The sequence below is a fragment of the Odontesthes bonariensis genome, chromosome 21 (genome assembly GCF_027942865.1).
Source record: "Odontesthes bonariensis isolate fOdoBon6 chromosome 21, fOdoBon6.hap1, whole genome shotgun sequence".
NCBI classification, from domain to species: domain Eukaryota; kingdom Metazoa; phylum Chordata; class Actinopteri; order Atheriniformes; family Atherinopsidae; genus Odontesthes; species Odontesthes bonariensis.
The window spans coordinates 9,763,019-9,790,778 of NC_134526.1; the positions used below are offsets into that span (position 1 = coordinate 9,763,019).

Consider the following 27,760-nt stretch of genomic DNA (forward strand, 5'->3'; position numbering starts at 1 on the left):
AAAAATAAATCATCGTTAACAAATATTTGTCAGCATCAGAAGTAAAGAAAACGTTAATTTTACCGATTGTGAAAAGATGTTTCATTAAATCTGAAAATGACAGAGGGTTCCTGCCATCTCCACTGACTTTTTATGGGAATGCTGCGCCTTTGAGACTTTAAATCTATAAGATCAATGGACACATCATACATTTTTACAGAATAGGATATAAGTCAGCTGGAAGAAAGGGCAGCTGACATGAGCGAGATTCGTAAAACCTCTCTTTGGAGGTTGGGATCTGACGCTGTCTTTGTGGAAAAGCTCTCTCATCACTGTTTAGCTTCGGAAAAGCAAGCTAAATAAGACGAGAGACATCAAACTATAGGAGGGAGCGAAAAGGAGCAGTGCTCCATCCATCTTGTGTGAGGATGGAGCCTCATTCCTGGCACTCTATCCATCAATGAGCGCAACATTAACTCTCTGGATCAGAACCAACATCCCCAGATCTCTCTCCATCTCCCCTCCCTTTACTCTGATAAATACACAAACTGATGTCGAGAATTAGTATTCTGCTGCCATCTTTGAAAAAACCTCAACAGCCACCTTTTTGTCACCAAGATTCTGTCGTTTTCTGCATTAGCTCCAAAAGCTCTCACTTTACTAAAAGTAAACAAGAGGGAGAGATAAAGAGTCTTTCTGTATTTTGGGTGGCAGTTTAACTTTCCTCTTCTCCCTCTCAACCTTCTCAGCACCTCTGATGTTTAGCTCGTCTCGATTCACCTCCTCTGTTCTCCTCTCTACTGAGCAGCCTGATCCGCTCCTCTCTTTGTCTCTCTCCCAGTTGGTGTTAATAATTTAACTACTGAGCTGCTGCAGAGCTGGCTCCCGTCCAGGCCTCCGATTGGCACTGTCTGTCTATTTATGACACTGTGTGGCAGCGCACATGTGTGGGATGTGCAAGAGTGAGAAGAGGACTGTGAGTGCAAGTGTACGTACGGGTGGAGACATGCTTGTGTTTTCCTGTTTGTCTTGAGCCAATAGCAAATTAGCCTCCAAAGACACAAGACTGTCACCTTAACTGGAGATAAGAGTGATACGAGTGTTACTCAAAATCAGAATCTTCCTCCTGATTTCTGACTGTAAGACTGGATTATTTTACTTTCTGTTCACACAAGGCATTTTGTATTAGCACGGTGAGCTGAAGGACAATTAGATTCAATGTTATTATAACTGAATGTCCACTGGACAGGTTGTATTCAGTGTGACATAACAGTGGTGGGTGTAATGTTATTTATGGTAACAGACACTCTAGTAAGCATGCTGCAAATTATTTGCCCGTGGAAAATAAGGTTGACATAATTGCAATATTTATACAATCTAAATGTTTAAGTGTTATAAAATTAAATGTTATAGGTCATTTGAATAAAATGGGTCATTTTTTTGTAAATTAATTTAAAAGAAAATAAAGATAAAATACAGCTCAAGCACAAAGTTAGGATTGACTAAAAAAAATGAAAAAGGGACATTTTGCCGTTATTTTTCCTCTCCTCAGTTGGAGTGGAGTATGGAAGCATGCAAATGGCGCAGTCTCATGGTGCAATTTTTAGCTCTAGGATTCCAAAGATCCAAAAATCCACACTCGAGAGACATGTCAAGGCAATAAAGGGTGGAGAAAGGTTTTCATCATGCCTCCTGGGGGGGGAGTGGAATCCCCTGAATTAAGAAAACGCAGACAAAGAAGATGTTTGCGGACTACCAAAGACAAATGTGATAGTCAAGAATAAAATCTTGACATTGGCTTTAAAACTTTCCTGCTCAGAAATAATAATCAGAGTCCATTTTAACGACAGTTTGTTGGTTAATTCAACCAGTTCTTGCAACACATTTCTCAAATCTGTTCCCATCACCTGAAAACACTCTACAAATTCAGCTGATCTGGGAAAAAAAAAAAGGTGACATTTCCGAAGCTAGTGTGTGACATGGTGTGAATCTCAATGCCACCTCCTACACCTCTCACCCTCCTACAATCCTGCCCACAAGAGATCTCTGCTGGGTAGAATCAGTGCAAGCAGCACACAACATTCATTTAGTCATCCCTGGTATCATCAATCATCCTTAGAATCAGCCGTCATACAAACATTACTTATCATGTGCTGTAATGAACAACATTTGGAGGGGTATTTGCTCCCGACTTTTTTTAAACAATGAGAGTTGTTCTCTGTTCCCGTCCCCCACGTCCCTGCTCACATTAATTCATACCTTCACACGTTTAACTTCTGTTCTTTTCTCGTACGTGTAATGAACAATACTACCTTTGTTTGCCAGCGGTGTCACTGTCAGATTCTTACATCTCTTTGTGTGCAACGCTGATGTGAATAAATGTTGTTGCATTAAGGCCTTTGCTGGGATTCATAGTAAACAGACATATGCAAGGCCGCCCACCGCTCCACCTTATCTAAATTTGATATCTCATAAGGGCCTTTCACACTTGTCGGAAAAACATAAACACACCACGAGCGGCTGTGTGTGTGCACGGAACCTGCACTGTCATTAATTTCAGAGATGGAGGGAGGTCAGTGTACCAGACGGCGCGTTTGTGTGCAAGCATGTGTGCAGGCTTGCGTGGTGGTAGATGTGTGCTCACATGTATGCGAGCGTGCGTGTCAGATGGGGGCTGGATACACGGATGTGCACACGCACGTACACACCGGTGTTGACAGGTGGCTGCGGTAAAGAGGTGGTCCCTGAGCTGGGGTCTGCCTGTCTCTGGCTGAGAGAGAGAGGAATAAAAAGCTCCCAGCAGCTGTCGCCCTAATTCCTCTAACACGGTGCTTGTGCTCTGATTAGAAAACAGATCTGGCCTCTAATTTACTCCTGACACCAACTAATGCTCTATATCTCAATCGCTCCATCCCCGGTCGCCGCTGGCCTGCATGACTGGACACACACACACCTTGCAACTCAGAAGGTTAAGAGATGAGCAGCTTCAGAGGCACACACAGGTACACAAAACAAACAAACAATGGAGTCCTCATGTGGTGCTACCTGAACGTCTGAGGCTGCAGTTCAGATGCGAGACTGGATGGTTCTTCTCTTCAATCACCGCGACACCTAACAGGTCTGAGGAGTCAAGTGTGTTGTTTCATGACGTGCTGCCAAATTCCTGACTGTAAAGCAGCAAACACCAGGTGCAAAAATGACTTATTTAGCTCCTTGATTTTGATGAAAAATGAGATTTCCCCTTTAACCTCTTTAAGATAAAACTCTTGAGCACATGTTCAAAGGTCTCACATGACATGGACTGTTTTTTTCCCCCCCTTACTCTGATACTTTTATAGTCAATATTTAAAAGCTTGAGGATGACAAATTATTCTTGGTTTTGCTTCCTGGCAACTTAGCTTGACTTCTTGTTTTTAATTACAACAACTGTTTAAATATTCATCAAACCTGCACAGCAGAAGCCAAAAAGGAGTGTGTAAAGGTTATCAAATTTATGTCGGCGCATCTGTGCGAGTCAAAATGCGTGGCTAGTCTCCAGTTTATTAAGTTGTGAATTAGGGAATATATGTACATTTAAAAAAAAAAAAAATCCTACAGCACCACAGCAGGTCAGAAATTTGGGATGATGGTACTTTGGGGGATGGTCATTTTTATTATGAAGCCGAAAAAATACTTTCCACCTAAAGTTTAGGCTGAACCAAGGGCTCAGAGGACAAAAAAAAGATATATCAGTTGAGCGAAAGTGAGACACAAAGTGAGAAAGACACAATAACCTCACAACACAGAGAGGACTTTGACTGAGTGCGTGACAGAATGTGAAGTGATGTTCCGTGCTGCCAGTGGAGGAGGACCGCCCGGCTGAGCGTCTGGGTGCCGTGACGGCTTTGGCCCAGCAGGGGGCAGAGGTGTGATGCAGGGAGTAGGAGGTGACAGCTCAGTGTCACACTGCACACGGGGTGTCACCTCACCAGGCTGGGAGAGAAGAAGAGGGAGAAAGAGAGGGAGGGAGGGCGAGTGGACAGGGAGACAAAAAGGTGAGAGATCTATCTCAAGCTGTGCCTGTTTTTGTGCATCTATCCATCTATAAGAAGACTTCAGTTGTAGATCCGAGAGTGAGGACATTTGGATCCGTCCCACCTCACCATACTGCTCCAGATTTCAGACTTTGCCTAAAACAAAAGGGTAAAATTGGATTTAGTTTGAGATTAGGTTTATAGCATACATGTAATTATTGTGATGAAGATGAAACTGAGAAAACAGATGATGTCAGAGGTAAGGCATCTTTGAACAAAAAACGAAAAAACATCAAGCCACACCGTAAACCCCGTTTTTTTTTTTGTAAGTGTGTGTTCTGCTTTGTAATAGACTACAACTGGGCTAGTTTTCTTTGTGTATGTGAACCCTGTGTGTGTGTGTGTGTGTGTGTGTGTGTGTGTGTGTGTGTGTGTGTGTGTGTGTGTGTGTGTGTGTGAGAAATCCTTTTTATTTCCTCTTTCTTCTCTCTCTGTCTCCTATATCTGTCTCCAGGGACTCACTTGGCATCTCTCCCGACTTTTTATTCTTGCTCCACAAACTGCTGCTGTCTGAGTACAAGCTGGCCATGCACACACACTTTCTTAGTTTCACAAATCAACCGATATAGATATACTCCGACCCTCGCACTATATCTAGAAAAATTATGAAAAAAATAAATAAAAATGGCATGACATATTGTCACTTGTCACCCCACAAAACACTTTTTTTTCACATCAGTGTCATCTCAAATATTACAGAGGGGCTCCAAAACAGAGACGAGCTGCAGCGATGACACAGTACAAGCCGAATCCAAAGAGATTAACACAAATACACACACTGTGATGAAAGACTGAGATGCTTACAGCCTCTGAGGACATACACAATCACTCCCTGAAAAACATACACACACATTATCACTGACAGTCGCTGAGACACAGAGGCAGCCTCCCTGCTCCTCAGAATACAAATCCAGGTGGGAAGAAAACACACACACACACACACACACACACATATATATGACGAGCCCCTAAAACATATACAGATATCAAGGAAGTAAAAGTACATGAACATTCCACAATTATTTGTTTATTTCAGTCCCTTCTAGCTACTGCTTTAGTTTCAAACCACCTCTTAATCCTCACACAGCCTTCCGCATTCTTTCAGTTTCTCACTGACAGACACGACAGAGGCAAACTTCAAAAGCAAGAAATAAATAAATTAAAGACAAGTCTGATAGGGATTAATTAATAACAGGAGCAGAGAGGGAGACGCCAAACAGGAAGGAGCGATGGAGTTTGCAGCAGTTAAGAGAGGAAGCAGAGAGGGAGATGCCGTGATTTTTAAAGAAGAGGCTGGAGGTGCAGGTAGCGAGACAGAGCGTGTGTCACACACATTTCCAGTCTGACTTGAGTTGTGCTGGCATTCAGCAAGTAAGCAGCAAAAATGGATCCATGAGCCAAGTGTGCTGCAGGTGGAAACGACCTGCAAGACCCCGCACCAGGCAGAGTGACTTGCTTCTCTTTTGAGTTTTCAACACTCCGTGTCTTCTCTTAATTATTTGGAGAACGGTGAGTGTGAACGCAAATATGCAAATGAAACGGTTATTATTGCATTGCTCGTCAAGCAGCGAGGAGCAGACATTAATAGGCTGATGAATATGCATGTGAATTTGTTAATTAAGTTAATTATTCTGCTGAAAATGCATTCGTCTTCCAAGGACATCTTCCCCAGGATTCCAACCTGCTCCACTCATTAGTCATGCGATATTTTACACTGGGCGCTGGGACAAGAGGCAGGAAAGGGAGGGGCTGCAGGGGCCACCAGGTCGGTACATATAAAATATAAGGGCATCGTGGGTTTCAAGTCCACTTAAGAATGGGAGTAAAAGCATCAGAAAGAGATAAGCTGGCGTTAGGTTCAGGCCTCATCATTCCTCTGCATTTGAAAAGCAAAGGGTCAGTTAAGAGAAAGAGAGAGTGCTGCAGCCGGCTACAGCGGGGCGTTCACTCTCAGTGGCCAGACGTTCACTCCATCTCTGCTTTTCTCTTTCCTCTCCAGTAATTCCCCCTCTTTGCTGCTTTTCCTCTAATTGCTTATTAAAACCCTCTTAAATGAACTTTTTGTGCCAACTTTCCAACACATTAATTAATTGTTGTAGCCAATTAAGTGTCGCTGCGCAAATGAGCTTCAGCACAAATGGTCCTGCAGGGCCCGTCCCCACGCTTCACAACCCCCCCCCCCCGACACACACACACCCTACCCCCCTCCTCCCCCTCTTCCTTCTCTTCCACCCTCTCTTACTGCTTTCCCAGCAGCCCCTCTGCCCTTAAAGCGGCAGCATCGGCACATACAAACAGAGGGAGACAATGATGTTGCCGTGCTGATCGAGCTATTTGAAATGAATTGTTAATGAGATGGTGAGACCTTGAGAAAATACTTTGGTTTGCAGAAGTGCAGCATCATGCAGAGGATGACGTGTCTTTGGCTAAGGTGGAGATAACTGATAAGAGGTCAGAGAAAGATTTTTAAAAAGTCATCCTTGTGTCAGTTTCTTTTTTGAATTATTGAATACTAATTGAGCAGATAGAAGCAAATACTTAAGCGGATGTGGACTCGACACCAAAGAGGAGAAGGTGATTCCAGATTATTACATTTTCATGACCTGGCAGCAGTGACTTAACTCTGTCCAATCCAAAGTCCTCCAGATCTTTTCAGTGGGTTTCACTGCTGTTGAGCAGTCAAGAAATAGCGAGAGTGTGTGACAGCAGTTTCCCGGGAAACTATAAACTGAGAGGAAATGGGGATGGTGTTATGGCATCTATAAAGCATGCTGTTGCAGCAGTAAAGCATAGATCACTGCTGGGAAAGTCAATCAATTTTTGAAAAATCGCATAAATAAAGATGTAGGCTAGTCATAAAGGAAATTGCTGACACTAAATTTTGTTTGGAAGAAGACAAAAAAAAAACCTGATGAAGACAGCACTTTTTGTCTAAGTTCCACTAAATGATTTGTCTTCGCAAGTGCTTCAATTGTAAGGGTGGAAAAAGTGTGAATATCAAGCAAGAAAAGACTCTTTTGGTTAATGTGTGTGTTAGACTGTGGGAGCCTCTGCTTCCCCTCATTGAGTTTACACACTGATCAAACAGCTTCAGTCATCAAACCAGTGAATTGTTGTTCAGGGAGGCAACAACAGCTCGAATTTACATCGCACAAAGAAATAATCACACACACACACAGAGATGTTACACTTCATAGTTGTTCTCATCACTGCACACAATATTAAGTGCAAGGGATTTATCACTCTGGCAGTCAGTTGAGACACCTTCACAGATCCTATTTAAGAACAAGTATCACGTACGCAAGTAAGACTTAATAAAGCAAGTGTCTCAATTCATGAAGTGCTTGAGAATAAATAGTTCTCCTCAGTAGCATCTCCACTCCAAAAGCTCCCCAACATGGCAGCCAGAGGACTCATTCAAGCAAATGTGCGAAGCATCCTTCTATGTTGGATTGATTTAAATTTTTTATTTTTTTTTTTAAATCGTAAAACTGAAACACGGAATCAAATTTCTTGCGTCGTACCTCAAAAGTGGTGCAGTGGTTGCTCCCCCTTTGCTTGTCCATCAATCTCGTCTCCTCCTTTCTCGGTTCACTCTTCATCCTGATTTTGCTGACAAATTAAAGTGTAGCACAGGTTAACACTAACTGATATATCAGGCTTTTTAAAAGACAACACTGCTCTCTGTGGCGAGAACAATTATGAAGATATCGTTTAAAGAGGGATTTTAGAAAAAAAGCTGTAAAAAGTGTCATATTTGCATTGTGTCTCACTGCTGTGCTAATAAGCAGAAGGATACAAATCCTGAAGTGTCATGTGGGCCCCAACAAGACGGGACATTCAAGGTCACCAGCTCTGACAGAGGGCCGATGACTGAGATAAAATTCAGAATTCATTCCCTGACAATCAGCTTGCGTAGGGACAAAGAAAACTCAACCAAAAAAAAAATAAATGAATCATTAATACAGTTTGGCTTAAAGTGACTGTCAGTCAATTCACTATTTGTCTGGAAGTCCGCCAAAAATCACTGCAGCTGACAGTGAAGCGGCGGCATCCAAAATGGAGGCTCCATTTTGAATGCCGCCATCGCCCGTCTCTGCCATGGCGAGTATGCGCTTCAGACTGGCAGCATGGCACTTTTATGGGCATCCCCCATAAGGTGCTGTTCTGATTGATGGCACAGCCTCATGCGCCTCCCTCTCATCACTCCTCAGCCCTGATTTATTCATCTGGTCTCTGTGACTTGGCACTGGCAATGCCCACTACTTCTCCAGTGGAAACTCCCCGCGGGCACATTCACTATTATTTGAAGTCCCGATGGGCTGAGGCATCAGACAGAACGCACGCACGCAGCACCGTCTCATCTCATTTACACTGGGCTTGTGCTAGAGGGCAGGTGAGCCTCCCATTGCCTCCACTCTGAAAGGATCCCTCACCCAGAGGGCTCAGCTGCTCGCTGGGCCAGAGGGGTAAGCGGCTCTGTAAGCCTGCCAAGTGAGGAACTGGTCAGGGTATGTATGAACCCGATCCAGCACACACACGTGCGAGGCTGCGCACACACACAAAGCCAGAATCTAGCAAGCTTCTTTCTTTGCCAATCTACAGTTTATGATCCTTGTCTGCCTGTCAGGTTCTTCATAAAGAGATCAACCCAAGTGGTGAAAGAATCATCATAAAAACGGGATTTATGAACAGGAAGCATCAATCGATGCAGATGTTACTCTCCGACTGGGATAAAACTATACCCTATTTTTGGAAATGAATAGGAAAATATGAATTATGTCTGCAGTTGCTTGCAAATCATTGTCTAATCATTTAAAACCTAAAACCTTTAGGTTCTGTTTGTGCATCGACACACAGACAGTCTTCAGCCTTGATAGTGGGAACATGACTGCATCTGTTACTATTACAGATTACTACAATTGTTGGCCAAATTCATAAAACATAAATTGCCTTGATGAATAATGAAGAACTCTGGATTCCAAAAAAGACTGAATAAACAGCTAGCAAATCACTCCCTGAAATATTTCAGATTTTTCTTTTTTCTTCCCATTTTTCAGATGCAGTTCCTGTTTCATTTATTTTTATTATCTTATGTGCATTTTCAGTTCTTTTAACTTGAGTCTTTACATGATCAATGCCTCTCTTTCCTCGATAACAAACAGCTAGTTAAATAACAGTTAACCAACAGATCATACTGGCAATAAAAAATAAAATAAGGACACTGGTGGTCCAAAGAAGGACCGATCCACACTGCAGTTCTCAGCTTCTTTGTGAAGACCTGACAGGATGGACTTACTGTAGACGGCGCTGCTGCAGCTTGAATCAATGCCTACCATCTAGTGGCTGCTTTGCATTGAAACATCCAGAAACAGCAGGAGAAACAATTCGGCTGGTCGCATAACTTCCTTTAATAAACTCAACCAAGAAAACACATTACAAAATGTTTTTTTTTTTGTTTTTTTTACAGACACATGAAACTATTTTCTTCCCTTTTTTTCTTCTCCAAACCAAAAAAAACAACAAAAAAAACCCCAAAGGAAACAGAATCATTGACCATTACTTTTTTTCTCTTTTTTAAAGTGTGTTATAATTTTATTTATGTAGAAAATAACTGCGCCAAAAAAAAAAAAAAAAAAGGAAAAAAAGAACTTTTGTTGCAAAAGTTGTCAGGGAGGGGAGGGCCAGAAATTAGATGAAGCTTTGAGGGCCCACCAGGAAAAGCCAGACAATTCTGTGCGTGTACGTTTATAGCTTTAATCTTCTACGAGCAGAACAGCATGTGTGTTATGGAGCAGTCCTTCATAATGTGGGTGGTGTCGGCCATTTTTGAGACGGGAACATGAGAACTACAGGGCTGTTACAACACAAAGGTATGTTGCATTTAGGCAGAGTTACAGTATCAGTACCAAAAGCCTTTGTGTTAAATAAAAAAAAAAAAGAAAAAAAAAAAAAAAGGAGGGTCTGTAAATGTATACAAGAGCCATCCAAAGCAGAAACTTGACCCACACTTCCCCACAATGCCGCGATCACTCAGGGGTCACTGGCTTCACATTGATCACATAAGGCTGAAAACAGTGGAGCTAGCGAGTAAGGTTTAACATGAAACTTTATTTTCCAAAACACTGATAATGTTGTTAGAAGTGGGCACTGCAGTGGACATGATCATTCATTCATCTAGGGGGGAAAGGAGAGATCACAGCTGCTTTCAAAACCGAGTGTTGGCTGCATAGCACTCGATTTAAAAGCTACATTTCATTCAATTCCAGACTCTTCGGTGTCGAGGAAAGAGCAAAGATTTACAGGCGGCAAGTGTCCCTCATTTCACTGCTCAGGACAGACCGACCCCCGGGTCAAAATACTCCGACCAAAACAACACGACACCTTATTCAGATGGCTCAAATGTTCATGACATTACCTCAAGAACAAAAACTATATCTCTTCCTTTTAGACATTCATTTTCAAAATCTGTGTTTCATCTACCTGCTGCTGGTCCAGTAAGTCACTTTCTGTGTGTGTCTCTCTGCATTCTCCAGCTGCCTTTCCTTCAGGCCAGGATTACTGGAGCTGTTCCACGATACCAAAGTTTACCTCATCAGTGGACTGAGGGTCAGCGGGCAGCTCCGTGGGAAAACCGGAGGTCCTGGTCCTTCGGGAACTGTGCCGCAGTGGTAGCAGCAGCAGTCACCAGTCCCGCTGGAGCTTCAGCTGCAGCCGAAGGTTTAGGTGGAGAGTCTGCAACCCAGGGTGGAGGAGGCTGCGCTGGAGCTGGAGCATCAACAGCTGGGGAAGAGTCTTTGCTTTGCTTAGAGGCCCCAGCTTCGGGGTCCTGCTGAGAGATGAGCTGCAGCAAGGCGGCCGCCACAGCAGGGCTGATGTCCTGGCTGGGCTGGGCGTCTGACCCAGCCTGCTGGGAGTTCCCAAGAGGAGCAGCAGACGGAGGCGGCCCGGGTGGAGAGGGTGGACGCTGTTCACCGGATGGAGGCACCTGGTTGGCCACAAGTTGTTTCCGTTTTGACACTAAACCATCTAAAAAAGGTGCCAGAGAGAAGAGCAGAGAATTAGGTACAAAAGAAAAATGAACTTCAAAATGTCCAAAATGTCTAACTCACAGCTAACCTGCACTCAAAGAAAGCAAACAAGCCTGACACGGAGTTACACAATGTTGACTTCTTGCCTTCACCACAAGAGGGAGAGCACAGCACTCTAAGTGCACAGTCATATCGAGATCTCTCGGGTTCGGATCTTTGCAACCATTTTAATTTGTTAGGGACTCAGTGTAGGTACCCCGCACTAAATCAGCAAAATATTCAAACCCTAAAGCAGTTTTAATTCTGTCCTGAAAAAAAAAACGAACATGCAACTATTTAAGAAAAATAAATCTTGAGGATTAAATAATAAAACCATGTTTTTTCAACAAGTGACTGGCCATTCATTTATGTTTATTAAACATAAAGAAACACTTCAAGTATTAATGTATGTACAACACATGTAATGCACACACCCCAAACAACCAACTTAACTTAAGGGAGAAATAGAGGAAGTGAGAAATATCAGAGCATGTAAATGTGGATGGAGAGAAGGTAGACTATTAAAAACTGATAAAGGGCAGGGAAAGATTTCACCCACAGTGGCTTTCTTTGTGTGCCCACAAAATCTTTCCCCCCAAAATACTGTTGCCTTGCAAGGTGGACCGAGGCTGTGACTTTCAGTGCTGAAAGGTGAATAAACCAGGACTGTAACCACGACAGCGTCAGCAGAAGAGTCGTTCAGCTAATTAACATTTATACCATTACCTGCCTCAGAGTGAACAGTAAAATGAAAAAAAAAATTTAAAGTGAGAAAACCAAAGTTAAAGGAAACACATGCATGGTGAGATCTACAGATTCAAAACATTTATTTTCACTTGATAATTTATTAGACTTTCTTCATAAAAAGGCTGACATTACAGACCGTTTAAAGCAACATCTCTTTCGCTGAAAAATCCATGACACCTCCTTTAGAATGAAAATGAAGCGGGGAAGAAAAACATGTGGAAATGGGTCGGAAACAAAGACTGAGAAAGAAACAAGTGTGGGGAAACGTGAAGGGGACAGCGTGAACCTCTTTTTACTCAAATGAAGAACACTGTACTATCATCTGGTTTATTAAGTACACCAGTGATTCACCAGTGACGCCCATGTGCACCAAACGTTTACCTGTCTACCAGGGTCACATGACAGCCAATGCTCAGACATTTTTCCAGGTTTTTGTTTTACATTTTTTAATACAACAGGTACCGAGAGGGGCAGATGGTGAATATGTGTCAGGGATAAAAGACGGGCTAATGTGTGACAGATCTTATAGCCTCATTCATTTGGAATATTAGTTATTTTTATTGTAGATTTCATCAGGTAGTCTAAATCTAATTAATTTGATAAAGTTTATAAGAATCTTAGGAACTAAAACTCAATCAGCTTTTAACTGCTCTCCACATTCTTATGATTTCCAGCTGACCCTGGCATCCTTTTTCTTCACCCTCTAAATACTAAACCCAGACTTGCCCTTGCAATCAGTAGCAGAAGCGGATGAACTGCGCGTAAGTGCATCCTCTGACTGAACGCCATTGCTTTCATCGCCTTGCTCCCCGGTTTGCGGTTTAATGATTTGCCCCAAAATGAGAGCCAGCAGATTGGCCTGGTCTTCTTGGCTGAGCGGTGGGTCTCCGGGTGTGGGAGAGGGCTCCTGAGGTTCAGGAGGCGGCTCTGGAGGCTGGGAAACGGCAGCAGGCTGAGCATGGTCCTCTGCAGCCCCCTGGTGGTCAGACGCCTCATTAAGGGCAGACAACAACTGACTGAGAGTCTCTGGATTGGAGAGATTGAGGACCTGGGCCACCTGTGGGAGGCTGAGGTCAGTCTGTCCCTGGAGGAGGTTCAGCAGCACAGCCAACTCGTTTTGATTCAGTTGCTCTGCAGCTGTTCCCAGACCTAAACACACACAATTCATGCAACCGAAAGTGACACGAATGAAAACATTTCTCAATAAAAACTAAAAAATAGGAAAGTACTGAAAAGAAAATGGAATCAACATTCTTTATGTGGTTTATCACTGTTAACCAGTGTAACATATTTCTTGCTTTGAATGTAACAATAAGTGAGCTCCTAAATACTTGTGAGAAGTATCCATTACCTGGCAACTCACTCTCCAAGTTGGCCGTGGAGGGCGGTTTTCCAGGGGGGGGAGGTGGGGCTCCGGCTGGGCTATTTTGAGGTCGACTATTCTCTCCGCTAGATGTCCCAGTTGCATCTTTACGGGGCACTTTGGACACAGGCACATCCTCAGGCAGCCCACTCTGACGTGCGCGCCTTCTCTTTTTACTCCACAGCTCGTGGCAGTCCTGATGGTGAGGAAGACTGGAAACAGAATGGGGAGGCAGGTAAAAAAAATTTAAAAAATTTAAAAAATGAAGGGATGATCCTTAATCAATTAAACAGAACAGCAAAATTCATAAGACTGAGATCAGATCTACTTGTAACACAGCTGTCCTTCTGATAACGATTTCAATGAATATGTGAACGCTTTCTTCTTGTACTCAATACTTTGATGCTGCAGTTATAAAATATGAGGCCTTTTAGCTACTGACTCTGGTGGTGGCATCTTGCTGGGCTCTATGTCACATAGGAAGTCACTGAAGAGAGCCTGCTCCGATGTGCAGCGGCGCGCAGGGTCCAGGGTCAGCATTCGGTCCAGCAGGTCCAAGGCAGGAGAAGGCAAACTGTGAACAAAGGGACAGATATTGTACCTGTGGCACCAGATAAACGTTGGATCACAACTACTTCGGGAAAGGGCTGCATGACTACATACAAGGCAAACTCCTCTCGCAGTCGCCGCCTGTACTGCTTCTTGGGTTTCATGGTGTTGAAGAGGGGAAGTTTAATGACATCGGGCCAGGCTGCAGGACAGGGACTCCCACACAGACGGCTAAAAGAAAAGGACAAGGTTAAGCACCTGGGATCATTGGTGATGTAATAGGGAAGTGAAGGTTGAAATAGAAAACGTTAGAGTTGCAATGGAAGACCAGTGAAAGGATTCAAAGGATTTTTTTTTTTTTTTTAAACTCGGCGAATCAGCAGCTGACGTGTCACATTCTGTAGATTCAAACGAGTTACATGATGGTTCATGTACACCAACACATGTACAGCTGAGTCAGGCTATGGTAGAGCTTGCCTGGGCTATTTAACTGGTCCATCGTCCCTGTCGCTGTATTCATGCGAGCAGACCTAAGTTGCTGACTGAAGCATGTCCAGATGTATTCTGATATATTCTGCTGCTTCTTAATTTCTCTGTGGGAGATCATTGTAAATGTAAGTATAGCCAAAGTCACAACACAGATGTTGTCAGATGCTTTTTTATTTATTTTTTTTTTTTTAAATCAGGTAAAAGGTTATAAACTCAAGCTTTTGTTTGAGCAGAGTGGCTGTCAGGAAATGCTTTAAGTTGACAAACACAAGCTATGGGCTGATTTTCAATCTCAATTTCTGATGCATTTAAGTTATCGGACAAAAGAAACACAAAAATATACACTTAGACATCAGAGATTTTACAAAAAGATGCACACAGAGGGAACTGTAAAGCATATGAACAGAACGCCTAGGCCCATTTGAGTTATGTTGAGTGTACGGATACAGGAGCGATTCGAACCCAAATGGCATTATAGTTTGATTTTGGTTGGACAAACATGTTCACAAACATTCTAAAAGTCTGGTTTCCGTCAGACTAACATTTAATCGCCCCCGTCACAAACACACAAGCTGTAACTCCCAGTGATAAACAAACTAATGTGTTGTGGGCTTTGAATTAAGCAGACAGAAAGCTTGCACTCTGTTCCGGTGCTTTGGTTATTTAATGTAAAAGATAAACCAGGATTTACCCTGTAACTGCTTTACAGATTCAAAAACTCATATGCAAAATAATAAAACACAACACAGTAACTCCCCACAACTGTAGTGAACTATAAAACTAAACTCAAAATAAGCCATCCAGCTGGCTGAGCAAAGAACAGTGGTCACTATATCCTGAGACAGAAGAATACATGGACAAAGTGCAATTGGATTTTCTCTGTTTAAGAAAATCTCTGCGCATTAACCTTTAGCTCTTTATGATCTGTGCATCTCAGTAAATGACTGGTTTGTTTGGAAAGAGCAGCCTACCTGATAAGCTCCAGTTGTAACAGTTCCTGGTTAGCCTGGAAGATGGGCTTCTTGGTGAAGAGCTCTCCAAGAATACACCTGAATCATGAAAACCCAATGGATAAATGCACTCTCTCCAGATGAATAGCAACTATGTTTAAAAAAAACATTAAAGGCTATTTTAAAGAACATCTTAAATGTATTGAATAAATCCGACACTTTCTAAAAGATGTAAACTTCCAACATTTTTCAAAGAGTTTAAAAGCAAATAAATGATGATCTGCACGTTTCATGAAATTGCACAGCTATGTGTACAGGTTCAGAATCAATGTTTTCGTACACACTGTTAGGAAAAAAGATCTATGTGACACGATGGAAAAATTTGGCAACACCGCTTATTAAATAAAAGTAAAGCAGAAAAACTCTCGTCTGAATTTGGTCCCCAAAGTACACCCCGATTTGAAGTTGTAGATTTTGTGTATTGCAAATACTTCTACTTTAAAAACTTCAGAAAAACCTGAAAAGACTTTAAAAACATCTGTTACTTATCTAGTGACTGTTTCATAAAAAATCAATTGAATAAAACCATCACTAAACATGAACTACATATATATATATATACATGTATATATTTTGGTATAGTTTATCATAATAGGTGAAAAGCCAACTCCTTAAAAGGAAAACATTCACATGATTTATCAGTTTGACTTTTTCCTCAGCTTATAATAAGCTGACTAACAGGTTGCTTTGGTCAGGGGAAAAAAAAAAAAGCTTATGTGACCTTATGTGAAAGAAGAACTGAGGTGTGAATGAACGGACACATGTGACACCGTGGCAGTTTTAGACTCACCCACAACTCCAAACGTCGATGGCTGGGGAATACCTCTCCTCCCCCAGAAGAAGTTCAGGAGGGCGGTACCATAGTGTGATTACTTTGTTAGTGTACGGACGACTGGTGGCAAGGAAAGAACAAGAACACAGAGTTAATACACCTTCATACACTAGCTGTGCCCTCGTGTGTCCAAACGGAAACATTTCAGCTACTAAGACAGAGGTCCATCTAATGGAGACGCCCTATATTTAAAAAATAATGAGCCAATTATTATGTTCAAACAAACATTCAATTATCACAGGTGTTTACTCATAAGATACAATCCGTTCTAATAACTAAAAACAGACTCAAAGAGATAAAACGTTCGGATATTTCTCATATCGTTACAAAAACACTTTTCTTACCTTTCTTCTGAATTGTAAAGTCGAGCCAAACCAAAGTCGGCCAGTTTGATCTGACCTCTGCAAAGAATCACAGACACAAACATCTAAATCAGGAACGACACCAGCAAGCACTATTTCAAACTCTAGCTTCCATTTCAAAATATATCTGTTTGGTCTCATTCTTATCACTAGTTAGTTAGTCAGTTATTTGGTGCAAATTAGGGATGCACCGATCCGATATTTGGATTGGATATTGGTACCGATATCGAAGAAAATTCAAGATTGTGTATCGGTGACAATGGACCGAACCGTATCGGGTGATTTCTTTAATTCATTTTTTTTCCCCTTGTCCTGTCCAGCATTGGCATTCATCCAAGGGCCTTCTGCCCCCTCTAGTGGTGAAAAAACTTGTTAAATTGGGACTATTGGGACTTTTTTTTTTTTTTTTAGTTTTTACCAAGCTCGAGAAGCTATTGTTTTGTTCAGATGCTTTTGTAATGGATGTTTAACTCCCATTTGTACTAAACTATATAAAGAGCTGATTGATATTCATTTTGAAAGTCGACCAACCAAGGCTATTGTTTTTTTTCTCAATTTTTGCTCCCTTATTTTTTTAATATTTTGTTTTACATTGGATTTTGAATCCCTAATTGCACTGACTGAATCAGTTAGACTCGTTATATTTTTTATGGTTAAGATTGTTTTACTGGTGCACAATTACTAAATAAATAAGTAATTCAGTACATTTATATTTGTTTTTTAGTAAATAGGAAAAAAATGTTTAAGTCAAGTCTGATGTTGCCTTGCACAAAAGAATGATCCCAGTCTTTTCCACGCAATGAAACTTACCGTTTGTTACCATAATTCTGCGCTGTTTTTCTGTATCGGAATCAGCCTATACTAAACCTCATCGGTATCAGAGGTGAAAAAAGCGGATCGGTGCAGTTCTAATAGCTATTAAAAACAGATGTATGGTACAGGTCGCTGACAATAATTATGCGTACACACCAACTCCAAAGTTTTTGTCCGTCATAAAAGCTGTTGGGAAAAGTTGGATTTTCTGCATTTTTTGCACCTTTTAAGAGTTGTCTGACAGCTGGGAGCCACCATGTATGCAAACATTATCAAAAATGGACTTGGACATGACCTTCTTGTTGCCAAGCCCTTTATGAAAAGCAAAGTAAAGAATACAGTCATTTGGTTCAACTGGTGGTCAACGTCTTGATGTGCGGCACAATATTGCTAGTGACGTTGCTAGCGGGAGCTGGTAAAAGATTGATTTGTTCCATCAGATAAACCTAGTATTAACTTTTGCAGTGTGGCTCTAAATTCGCCTCACAAAGCAAACATATGTATGTTGTATGCGTTTTATTAGCACCTTAGTGTTAGCAGTAAGGGTGGTGAGAATAATTTGATCTAAGACGCATTGAAATGCAGACATGGATCATTCTGAATCGAATCACAAATGTAAAAACAAAGTCTCTTTTTTATACAGATGGTGGAGTGAGAAATCCAACCGGCACCCCTTAAGAACGAGCATGTGGAGGCATTTTGGACACAGGACAATCATGAGAAACCACAATAGCCGTTTCCAGCCGGGGAAGGAAGAAAAACACCCGGCTGTATCGAGGAACATCGAATAGGTAATTCTCAAAATTTCATCCCAACTCAAAAAGGGTGAAGAGAATAACAAACCATCGAAACTTATACTGCGAAAGATTTGGGTCTGTATTCAGTCTGAGAAGGAGAGCTTTTGCGATATGTTGTGTAAGGTCCCCATGTCTTATCTTGGAGATATTTTTCATGGAATAAATTAAGAAAGCAGGTGAGATCTAACGGCCAGAATGTCAATGGAACAGCACACTTTATTACAGATGATTGGCCGATATTTTTTCTTATCTGTTCCAAATATGAGCAGTGAATGTGATTATAATGCCAACTGCACAAACCGGAGGACATGTTAGAATTCTGTTAGATTGTTACAAATCCTTTGCTTTAAACGTACCGAGTAGTTAATGCGGATTTACAGTTGACGCGTCGCTCACAGCGGTGGCGGCCCGTGACGTCAAAATGACGTTTCAGGCCTGGCGCTTGCCTTGAAAAGACGGTACAGCGCGTTGTCGTGCACCAGTCGATTTTTGTAACTTGGCTGCGCCGAGAACGACAAACCGGATGGGCCAATTTGAGACCAGGCTCAGTCAGGAGGTGTGTTTGTACAGGCCCCTGTACGAAACTGCAGTGAAACAGCACAGGAACCACGCAAACTCCCAAAACTGGTGGACAGAGATTGGCAGAACTTTGGGGAAAGAGGGAGAGTTCTGTAAGAGTCTGTGGAAGAAGCTATGGGACAGATACGTGAAGGCAAAGAAGAGGGCAGAGACTCGAAGTGGTGATGCCGGGAGCTTCAGACCTTCACCTCTTTTAACTGAATTAAAACAATTTAAATTATCCAGATACTGCAGTAGTATCATTAATAACAGTATTCCTGCTCTTCATTGTTTTCTTCTCCACTTTCATGGTTGTAGAGTAGCGGTAACCTTCACGTAGCAGCGCCACCTCTGTGACGGAGAAAATTGCAACTACTGGCGCATCGACTTGCGCCACTATATATAGCTGGCACGAAATTGTGACGTCATCAACACCGCTCGCGCTAGCAGACTGTTAGCTGCTAGTTCTGTCTGGAGGTGCCTTGAGAGTCATGCCCTCACTTAGCAGCTAGTTTAGCTACATTTTTCCATGCCTCCCGTATGGATTGCAGATTAAATGCCCAACTGTACAGGGAACTTGCTGCACTCCCTCAAAGACAAAGGTGATCAAATAAGTAGCTATGATGCAGCTAAATTCGCCTGCAATCTTTATTACTGCAAATAAACCACAAGTGTCAACACACACAGCCTGGTCAAAAGAAAGCTTTGATCCAACTACGCTTATAGGCAGAAGCCTTCCATTTTCTAAGTGCTGCAGTGATTGACTTGTTTCATCCGGTTACGAGTTACTCAATCCTAGCTGATGCAGTCAACAGCATTCGATTCCTTAAAAACCTTGTCCTGTGGTCACGTAAAAGTTGTTAGTCAGTTTCTGATGGATCAAATTACTGGTCTGCATCAAGCAAAAGAAATGCTAAAGAGGTTGCTCAAACAACTAAAATTGGGTTAAGAACTGTCCAACGCATTATTGAAACCATGAAGGATAGAGGTGAACCTTCATCGTGAAGGAAGAAACGTAGCCAAAGAAAATCTTGAATGATCACCATTGGAGATCATTAACTCAATCGAAGCAAAATCGACAGATCTGACATGTTGTGTTTAATAGTGAAAGTAAGGGCACACAATGTAAAGAGAACACCGGGTATTTGGTCAAAACAGCTGTGTAGCCTGAAGAAAACCACTTTTTTAAAGAGAGGTTTGCTTCAATTTGCTAGGGGACATAAAGATTGGACTCTGGAAAAAGGTTTGTGTGGTTTGATTAGTCCAGATTTACTCTGTTCCAGAGCAGAAAGAGCAGAAGAAGAAGTGCTGCACCAATCACCCCTGATGACTGCTGACTGCAGCGTTATTATTTGGTGTTGCTTCAGTTGGCTTCGTCGAGGTTCAGCAATGTTGTGTTTAAAAAAAAAAAAAAAAAAAAAGGTGAGCAGACCATCTAAATACAGTGAATAACCAGGTTTTTCCATCAACAAATGTGTTCCCCTTTTTTTTTAATTTTTTACATGGATTAGTCACCAGAGTCCAAACCTCAACCTGAAAGAGAATCTGTGGTATGTGCTGGAGAAGAATTGATGCAGCAGTCCAACTCTCACATTATTAATACAAGATGTCTGCAATATGATGATAGGAACTCAGGATGGAAATAAAAGGTGCAACATTGCATAAGCTTACTGAAATTATATCGTGGCAAAGGTGTGCTGTAATCAAAGCTAAAAATAGTCCAAAAAAATATCAGTAGTCTCTTCCTTTCTTTGGACGAGGTGGTGTATTTCACTCAAGAGGTTTTCGGTTTCTTACCTGTTGTTGAGCAGTATGTTGGAGCATTTGATGTCCCTGTGCAGGAAGTTGTTCTTATGACAGTAGTCCAGACCTTCCATCAGCTGGCGCATGAAGCTACGGACGTGCTCATGGGAGAACTGGACCAGGCCCGACTCTAGCAGGCCCATCAGGTCATGGTCCATGTATTCAAACACCAAGTAAAAGGCACCTACGAACAGAAGGAAGACTTAAAAACAAGAATACGTCACAGGTCTGGAGGTTTGCGTGTCGGGCGTAAGATGAGAAGGTTACTATGCGTTTCTTTTTCAGCAGGAAACTTTAACCTAGATTCAAATATCTTCAAAACTGAAGACTGTGTCACAACTGCACTACCAGCTATGGTACAATCATGTTACAGAGTAAATCAATACTAAATGATACAACTTTTTAAGCTGTTACTAGGACCACAGCAACCTCATCCACTGTCAGTTAATCAAACCAAGTGTTGCATATTTATCAGTCCTAATCTGGGGGTGAAATTCCTTTTTTCTTCTGAATTTAAATTGAGTGAGCTTAATGAGAAAGAAAATCCCTTCTCATCTTATTTGTTTTGATTTTCTTATTTCAGGGTATTCAGTTTCTTTAAACTTTCATGTTATCAACATTTTCTTATGCTGCCCTATATTTGTTCACAGGAATATTTGTAGGACTGTGTGTGTAAAACTAGAATTTTCCATAAATGAATAAATTTCACTCACACAAATTTAAACCTGCAACACGAGTAACTAATTGGAAAGGATACATGGGTATCAATGGTGATGAATAGCATTACAAATGTCCATGTTCTTGTATATCAGTTCATTTTTCTGTGTAAAAGAGGCCCCAGAGCAGTTGTAAAGTGCAGTGCAAAGGCTAAACACATAAATCAAAAGGAACATCGTGGGGCAAAGAAACGGACGGATTGCTTCATTACTGCAGGTAGGTAGTCAAAGTTCTGTGGTGAAATACATAGTTTACACAGTGTCTATTCAGTCAGTTTCATTCAAGTGAAAATGAGTTAAGAAACCGAGGTTGAGAAACAGCTGCAGTAACCTGCATATGAAATGCTGTGTCTCATTGTTTCTTTGAAGTTTTTGTGTGGAAGATTCTGTAATGTTTTAAAATTCTTCTAGTTCAGACTGATGTTGTAAACATCAGAATAATTGACTTTTTTCCCCCATGAAACAAACTGAGCTTATTTAAAAAAAACAAAAGCAGGACATTTCACAAACGTAAGCAGACACATGCACATTTCTTTGCTTGTAAATTGTTGCAGACTCAATAAGATAGTTTGGAAAAGCTTGGAGTTTGAAAAGTAAGCTGAGAATGTTTCCGAATGATTTTTACCTGATTTTTCAACTTTAATTGTGTTTCTGCTCTTCTTATTTGACATTAGCAGCAGCTTAGTAGTAATGTTAGTCTCAATGAGCTCGATAAGTAATAATGTGCACAACCACTTTTATTTTATAACCTGCCATATTCAACAGAAATTACCTCAAACCACTCAAAGTCAGTAACTGTGTCAGGATCTCAATTTCTCCACATACTTGACTTCAGATTCTTTTATTGTAACAATGCGAAATTTCAAAGCAGGCCATGATAGCAGGTTGTTTATGTAAATGGAAATAAATGGCACAGTCAAAGCTTACAATGTTATCAGTTTCCACCACTGTCCCAAGCCAAGCTAGCAGACATTTTGAAGTGACTGATCTGTGACACCAAGAATTTCATTGGGTAATATTTAGGATTTCTATGTAATTCTAAAGGAGGATTCTTATCAAACAGGTTGGAATTCTGCATTTTGAGTAACTAAGTGAGAATTTGCTGCCTTTGGTATTCGCAGGACCTCAGTCAGCTCTTTTACTGGCCTAGATCCACAATCTTCTGCTCCTCGAAGAGGGCTGCTGCCTGTTTAAAATCTTTTTAACAATTTCCATCCATCTTTTTAGCCAATTGATAAAGTTTACCAATCATCTCTTTTTAGAAGGTCTGCCTAAAAATAAATGAATGAAAAATGCTGCCCCATAGTTGCGCATGCACCTCTTTCATGAGTGTGTGTAGAAAGCCATCTTTAACTGGTTTAATTTTATAATTTGTCATGTGCTCATCCTTGTAGCCCTGAGCCAAATGCCAAAGAACAATGATGAAAGGAAATTTCATGCCATGTTGTCCCTGCTCTCAGACATGCTGAATCCAACCATCGATGCTGTCAAAGTTGGTTGTTTAAACCTTGGCAGCTGTTGGAAAACATTCTCAATGTGCCATTGATAACTAGAACAACTGAATGACTGTTTCAGACCAACAGCAGCGGAGCTTTTTGTGCCACATGAGTTTACAGTTATTTCTTCGATCTTACCTTTATCCTTTTTGAAGTCAAGTGCATCCTGCTTGTCAGTGACTATTTCCTTCATGTTGACAACACTGCGGTGTTTTAACTGTCGCAAGATTTTGATCTCTCTGATGGCCGTGATGGGGAAACCCTCCTTTTCATTGTCCAAACGCACTTTCTTCAAAGCAACCAGTTCACCTAAAAAGGACGGAGAACACATAGAATTTAGAGCGCAAAATGCATCAATGATCTGTGCTCTACATTTTTCATATAAAACACAGATTCTCACAGCATAGTGACTGACATCAGAACCATTTCTGCTTACCAGTGTCTTTGTCCTTTGCCTTGTATACCTGGCCATAGGTGCCTTCCCCGATGATGCCAATTATATCAAATTTATCTACACAGCGTTTTCCCCAGTCACTCAGGTTATGTTTGCGCTCACCATATCGTGGGCAACAAATCCTGGAAAGCATGAATGAGAAAACAAAATTAAGAGTAAATGTGGGTTTTTTAAAAAAGGACACTATAACTGGGAGAGTAAAAAAGTAATCTGACTTTGGTCTCTTCTTAAGGGCTGCTTGGGGCATTGGAGGAGGCTGACGAACAGGCGACTGCGGAGGTGAAGAGTCAGCTCCAGGCAGGGTGGGCGGTAGAGGGAGGTCAATAAGAGACGGCCGGTTGCGAACTTCTTTCTCCTTTCTTGATGACCTCTGAGGAGGGGTGGACTTCTTTGGACTGACAGAGCAAAACAAATTATTTCAGACAAGTGTTTTCAGAGCGTTAAATGATGTAAATAAATACAAAGATGAACCACGTATGGCCAAGATGCATAACTCTTATAGTCGTGTAGAGTATCATGTGATCAAGTGATTTAGATGAAAAGGAGCTTACATAAGTATCTACGATCGGTGTCAGTGTTTTCAAATGATGTGCTGCTTTTCAGGTAAACATGTATCAGATGTCTTCTAATCCCTGATCAATATTTTTGGCCAAAAGGACAACAATTATGCCATTCATAGAACATAAAAAGATCATATTTGATTATTTTTCTCAGTATGTAACCTGGAAATACAACTAATTCATTAGTATTGGCCGTATTCTTGTAATTCAAGACTTTTTCTAAGTGTTTTAACTAAAAATCTTAAAGTGAATTCCTTTCATACAAAAACGTGAAGTTAAAATTAACTTCTACCAAATAAATAAAATAGCATTTACTTGTTACAGGTTTAAATATCTAAAACTGTGTCTTGAAGTGTGATGCAAATTCAGTCAGTTTGAGAGCTGGGGGGCTCCTTACCTGTCCTGAGCATTTCCCAGCAGTAGAGGCGGTAAAGGCAGGGGGGGTAAAGTCGACGTCTTGTGGAGTGGTGTCTGGCGGATGGGGCTGCGTGTCGGAACCAAAGCTGGTGATCTGGCCTGGGAAGTGGGATGAGCCGGAGGCTGAATGGTTGTTTCTGCCTGAGGAGGTGGCAGTGGTGGCATTTGCATGGTTGGACAGGGTGCTCCAGGAGGGGAGGGCTGAGGAGGGGGTGGTGCAGGAGAAGTGGATGAAGGCAGAGGTGCTATAACTTGATCTTCAGCATTTGGAGCATCAGGAAGTAACTGTGCAGTTGTTGGAGGCTGAGTTTCTACTGCTGTTGTTGAGTCTCTTTCGAGCTGCGGAGCCTCAGCTTTAGCAGGACGAGTGGATGTGGCGCTTGCGACTTTGCGAGCTGGTGGAAGAGGCGATGCATTACCAGTGGTATTGGCACGGGCAGCCGCCTCAGCAGCCTGGCGTTCCTTTTTCCTGCGGCTGAGCTCTGCTCCCAAGCTGGAGTTGAGAGGCAGACGGGAGGGAGGGGAGCGGCTAGCTGGTCGGCTGCTGTGGGAGCTTACCCCCACACCACTAGAGGAGGTGTGCCTCTTACTGCGGGATCGAGAGGAAGATCGGCGAGATGAAGAGTAGTGCAGTGGGGTGCGACTTCTGGAGCGGCCTGATCGTCTAAATAAAGCAAAAACATTTGTGAACATGTAAAAAATTTTTTAAAAAATTAAAAAAGCAACACGTTTCAAGGTTAAATCCTAAAAGTAATTCTTTGATGAGACAACATAACGGTTCTTGATTATATCACGAATGGACATAAAATGAGCCTTTAAATCTGTAACACAATACAAGTAGATTTAGATCATAAAACTGTTGAATAGGTATTAGCTCCGAAACTTGATGTCAAAATTATATCTTAATGGCCTGAATGACGTGAAGTTCTATCCTATCAGACAAAAATGGTAACCAATGTTGAAAAAAATGCATCCATAAAACAATGCTGACTGCTTTTTAATCACCAATTAATGAAACTGACTCAAAAATCATTAAAAATCTCATTTTTTAACAATGTGCCGAGTATAGATGTTCAACAGGTCCACCTGAATTAAAACTTAGTGCAGAAAATAAAAAAAATGGACTAATTGATCACCTGCTGCAAAGAACAACCAAAATAATCTCTGATATTCAACATGTGACTCATGTAGGTATAAGCTTTTCCAAATTCTAAGCCCAACAGGGTTTCCAGGATTTTAAGGGTGACCAACAGGATATACTCACCTAGACATGGGGCTGGTGCTGGAGGACCTTCGTGTCCCATATGGGCTGATGGAGCGCCTCCTGGAATAAGGGCTGCTGTCCCTCTCGAAGCTGGAGGACCTGTGTCTGCTGCCATAGGGGCTGTCTGATCTTTGCCTGCTGCGGCGAGACGTATCCCTGTAGGGACTGGGGCTCTGCTGGGTCATCCTCCGCCTGGAGTAGCTGTCATCCCCTTGCTGTCCGTAGCTACTGCCCAGTGGACTTTCACTGCCTGCCCCTCTTCTGGGACTGGGTGATAAAGCAGAACTGGTGCCCTTTCGGCGAGGGCTCCCCCTATTTGAAGACTTGCCCTTGGGGCTTGACTTATGGCTCTTGGAGGATTTACGGTGTGTCTTATCTGCCCTGCTTCTTTGGGAGGAGCTGCGGCTTCCCTCCCCACGGCCTTCTCTACGCTGTTGCCTGTCTTTGCGAGACTTCCCTGAGCGACTGCTCTCCTTGCTGCGAGACGACGATGTGGACGAAGTCGTGCTGCCTACACTGGCTGCAGGCTGCACCTGGGGAGAGAGCATCAGCTCCCCACGTTTGTTGTCGCCCTCTGGCTGGAGCTGGCGTTTGGCTGTGGAGCCTGATGGAGTAGTCTTCTCCTTGCTCTTCACAAAGCTCCCCTTCTCGCGGTCTTTGCTGCTCTTTTTCTTGCACCCAAGCTCGCCATTCCCAGAATCTCTAACTTTATTAGGGTCCTTCGACTTTTTTCGGGAGTGTTTGTGCCCCCTATTCTCTCTGTTGTCAGCTTCTCCGTCAATATTGTCCCGTTCGTACTGTGGTGAGGGATCCAATCGGTCCCTCTCAGAGGGCCTAGAGGACGGAGGGTCCGAGAAAGTGTCCGAGTCGGAGCTGATATCGTCGTACTCCACCAGAGGTTTCACCGTGTTGACACCAGGAGGCGCCGTATCGCCGAGGGTATAATCGTCGGGTCCCGGTGCCGCCGAGGATTCCCGATTTTGTTTGGTTGATTTATGCCGCTTGCGTTTTGAGGTTGAGGACATTGAAGATTTTAACTGCACCTTACCGTCTTTGCTCGTCATGTCTCCCGCAGAGGTATGAGTCGGGCCTTGGGTCTGGTGTAAAACACCGCTGCTAGAATCCAGCTTCCTCTTGGTCCCATGGTGTCGGTCCGACCCAGGCATACCTCACACCGGTGCCTGTACTGCAACTGGGCCTCGGTGATCAAGGCAATTCATTCACGGAAAAAACAGTAGAAACTCCCAATGTCAAACAAGTGTTACTAAGCAGAAACAGACAAGAAAATACCCCAAATAAGCACTTAAGGCCGCTCACGTCCAGTCCTCCTCAGCGCCAATTCATTCCATTAGCTCGCCAGCTTAGTTTGTCGAAGCAGGAAACAAGCCAAGGTGCTTTTCCAGTGTTGCAAAGTTTGTACTTTGAATCTGTCAGTGAGTGAAAAAGGTCCAAACCACACATTGGAGCATTGTGGTGTCGTCTCCGTCTCAACGTAGCTAGCTCGGCTAGCTAATGCTCGGCAGCTAGCGAGCAGACTCGTAAAAAAGAAAAAAGTCCCTTTGTGAAAGCTGTCCTTGTCCGGTGCCAAGTTAAGTAAAGATGTTTTTATTCCACAGAATTACGGTCTTAGCTTTCTAAAACAAGCAAATGCCCTCAATAAAAGACGCTCGTTTGTCGAACAAAATGAAAACTTGACCCGGTTGGTGCTGTTTACATGTTCCCTTTAATGTAAGTTTTATCCACTAGAAACTCAATATTGATAAGAAATCATAGTATTTTCGTGTGCAGTAGATGTTCCAGTTTATTATCAATGGCTCTGGAAATCACCCAGGCCTATATTTAGGGCGATGCTGGTGGATTTAATATCATCCACGGCCCTATCTTAAGGAGACTACCAACGCCATTGTGGCTCCTGTGACTAGCAACTTCTGCGCACAGCGAATGTACCGAAAGGCGGAGCACTGTCAATCTACTGCGTATCCTAGCAACCTCCTATCATAAGAAAGAACCCGCCCACTGTACGTACGATGGCGCCAGGCGACGTAAAAATGTAAAGATTTGTTACAAGTTGCTCAAGTTTTGTTTTTTAACTGTCAGGTTTGGTAAGATTTCGACATGACGATTTCAAAACGAAAAAAGGCACATATTTTAATAAGTTTATGGTGGCTTTTTGTTTGAAAATTGCAGTAAGCCATAATGAAACTAATAGGCAAAGCATGATCATCAATAAGCAAAATGCACCAAAGCCCCGAGAGTCCAAACCATTAGAAATATGTAGCGCTAACAATCACAGTAAGTCCTAAAATCCAGTCCAAACTTGAGGCTCTTGGCTTATATCATAATTAATTTCCAAAGCCTTCTTGTGTCGTTACAGGTTTGTTTGTTTAATTTCTATTCCTGTACTATAT

General features: G+C 42.2%; 1 protein-coding gene across 2 annotated transcripts; it reads right to left on the reverse strand.

Moving 5' to 3' along the window:
* Window positions 1-3,611: 3,611 nt before the first annotated feature.
* On the reverse strand, window positions 3,612-27,293 carry cdk12 (cyclin dependent kinase 12). Of its 2 annotated transcripts, none has more exons than XM_075454850.1 (16): window positions 25,353-27,293; window positions 24,069-24,752; window positions 23,327-23,506; window positions 23,094-23,233; window positions 22,796-22,966; window positions 20,440-20,629; window positions 16,457-16,513; window positions 16,071-16,172; window positions 15,242-15,319; window positions 13,896-14,012; window positions 13,675-13,806; window positions 13,221-13,444; window positions 12,596-13,018; window positions 10,536-11,081; window positions 7,577-7,664; window positions 3,612-3,951 (listed from the first exon to the last, which is right to left on the reverse strand). In XM_075454850.1, exons 1-14 carry the CDS (start codon window positions 26,516-26,518, stop codon window positions 10,663-10,665), a joined length of 4,083 nt encoding a protein of 1,360 aa, XP_075310965.1. In that variant the 5' UTR covers window positions 26,519-27,293; the 3' UTR covers window positions 3,612-3,951; window positions 7,577-7,664; window positions 10,536-10,662. The 2 variants fall into 2 exon arrangements, with proteins under 2 accessions (XP_075310965.1, XP_075310964.1); XM_075454849.1 differs by having other exon boundaries at window positions 3,612-4,148.
* Window positions 27,294-27,760: the final 467 nt, after the last annotated feature.

Bases quoted from the DNA above. Each gene is read 5' to 3' on its own strand.
- cdk12 (XM_075454850.1), bottom strand. From the start codon at position 26,518: ATGCCTGGGTCGGACCGACACCATGGGACCAAGAGGAAGCTGGATTCT. The intron at 13,807-13,895 runs GTATGTAGTCAT...CTTTGTTCACAG, and splicing joins CTGCGAGAGGAGTTTGCCTT to TTTGCCTTCTCCTGCCTTGG. The intron at 13,445-13,674 runs GTCAGTAGCTAA...TTCTGTTTCCAG, and splicing joins AGCAAGATGCCACCACCAGA to TCTTCCTCACCATCAGGACT.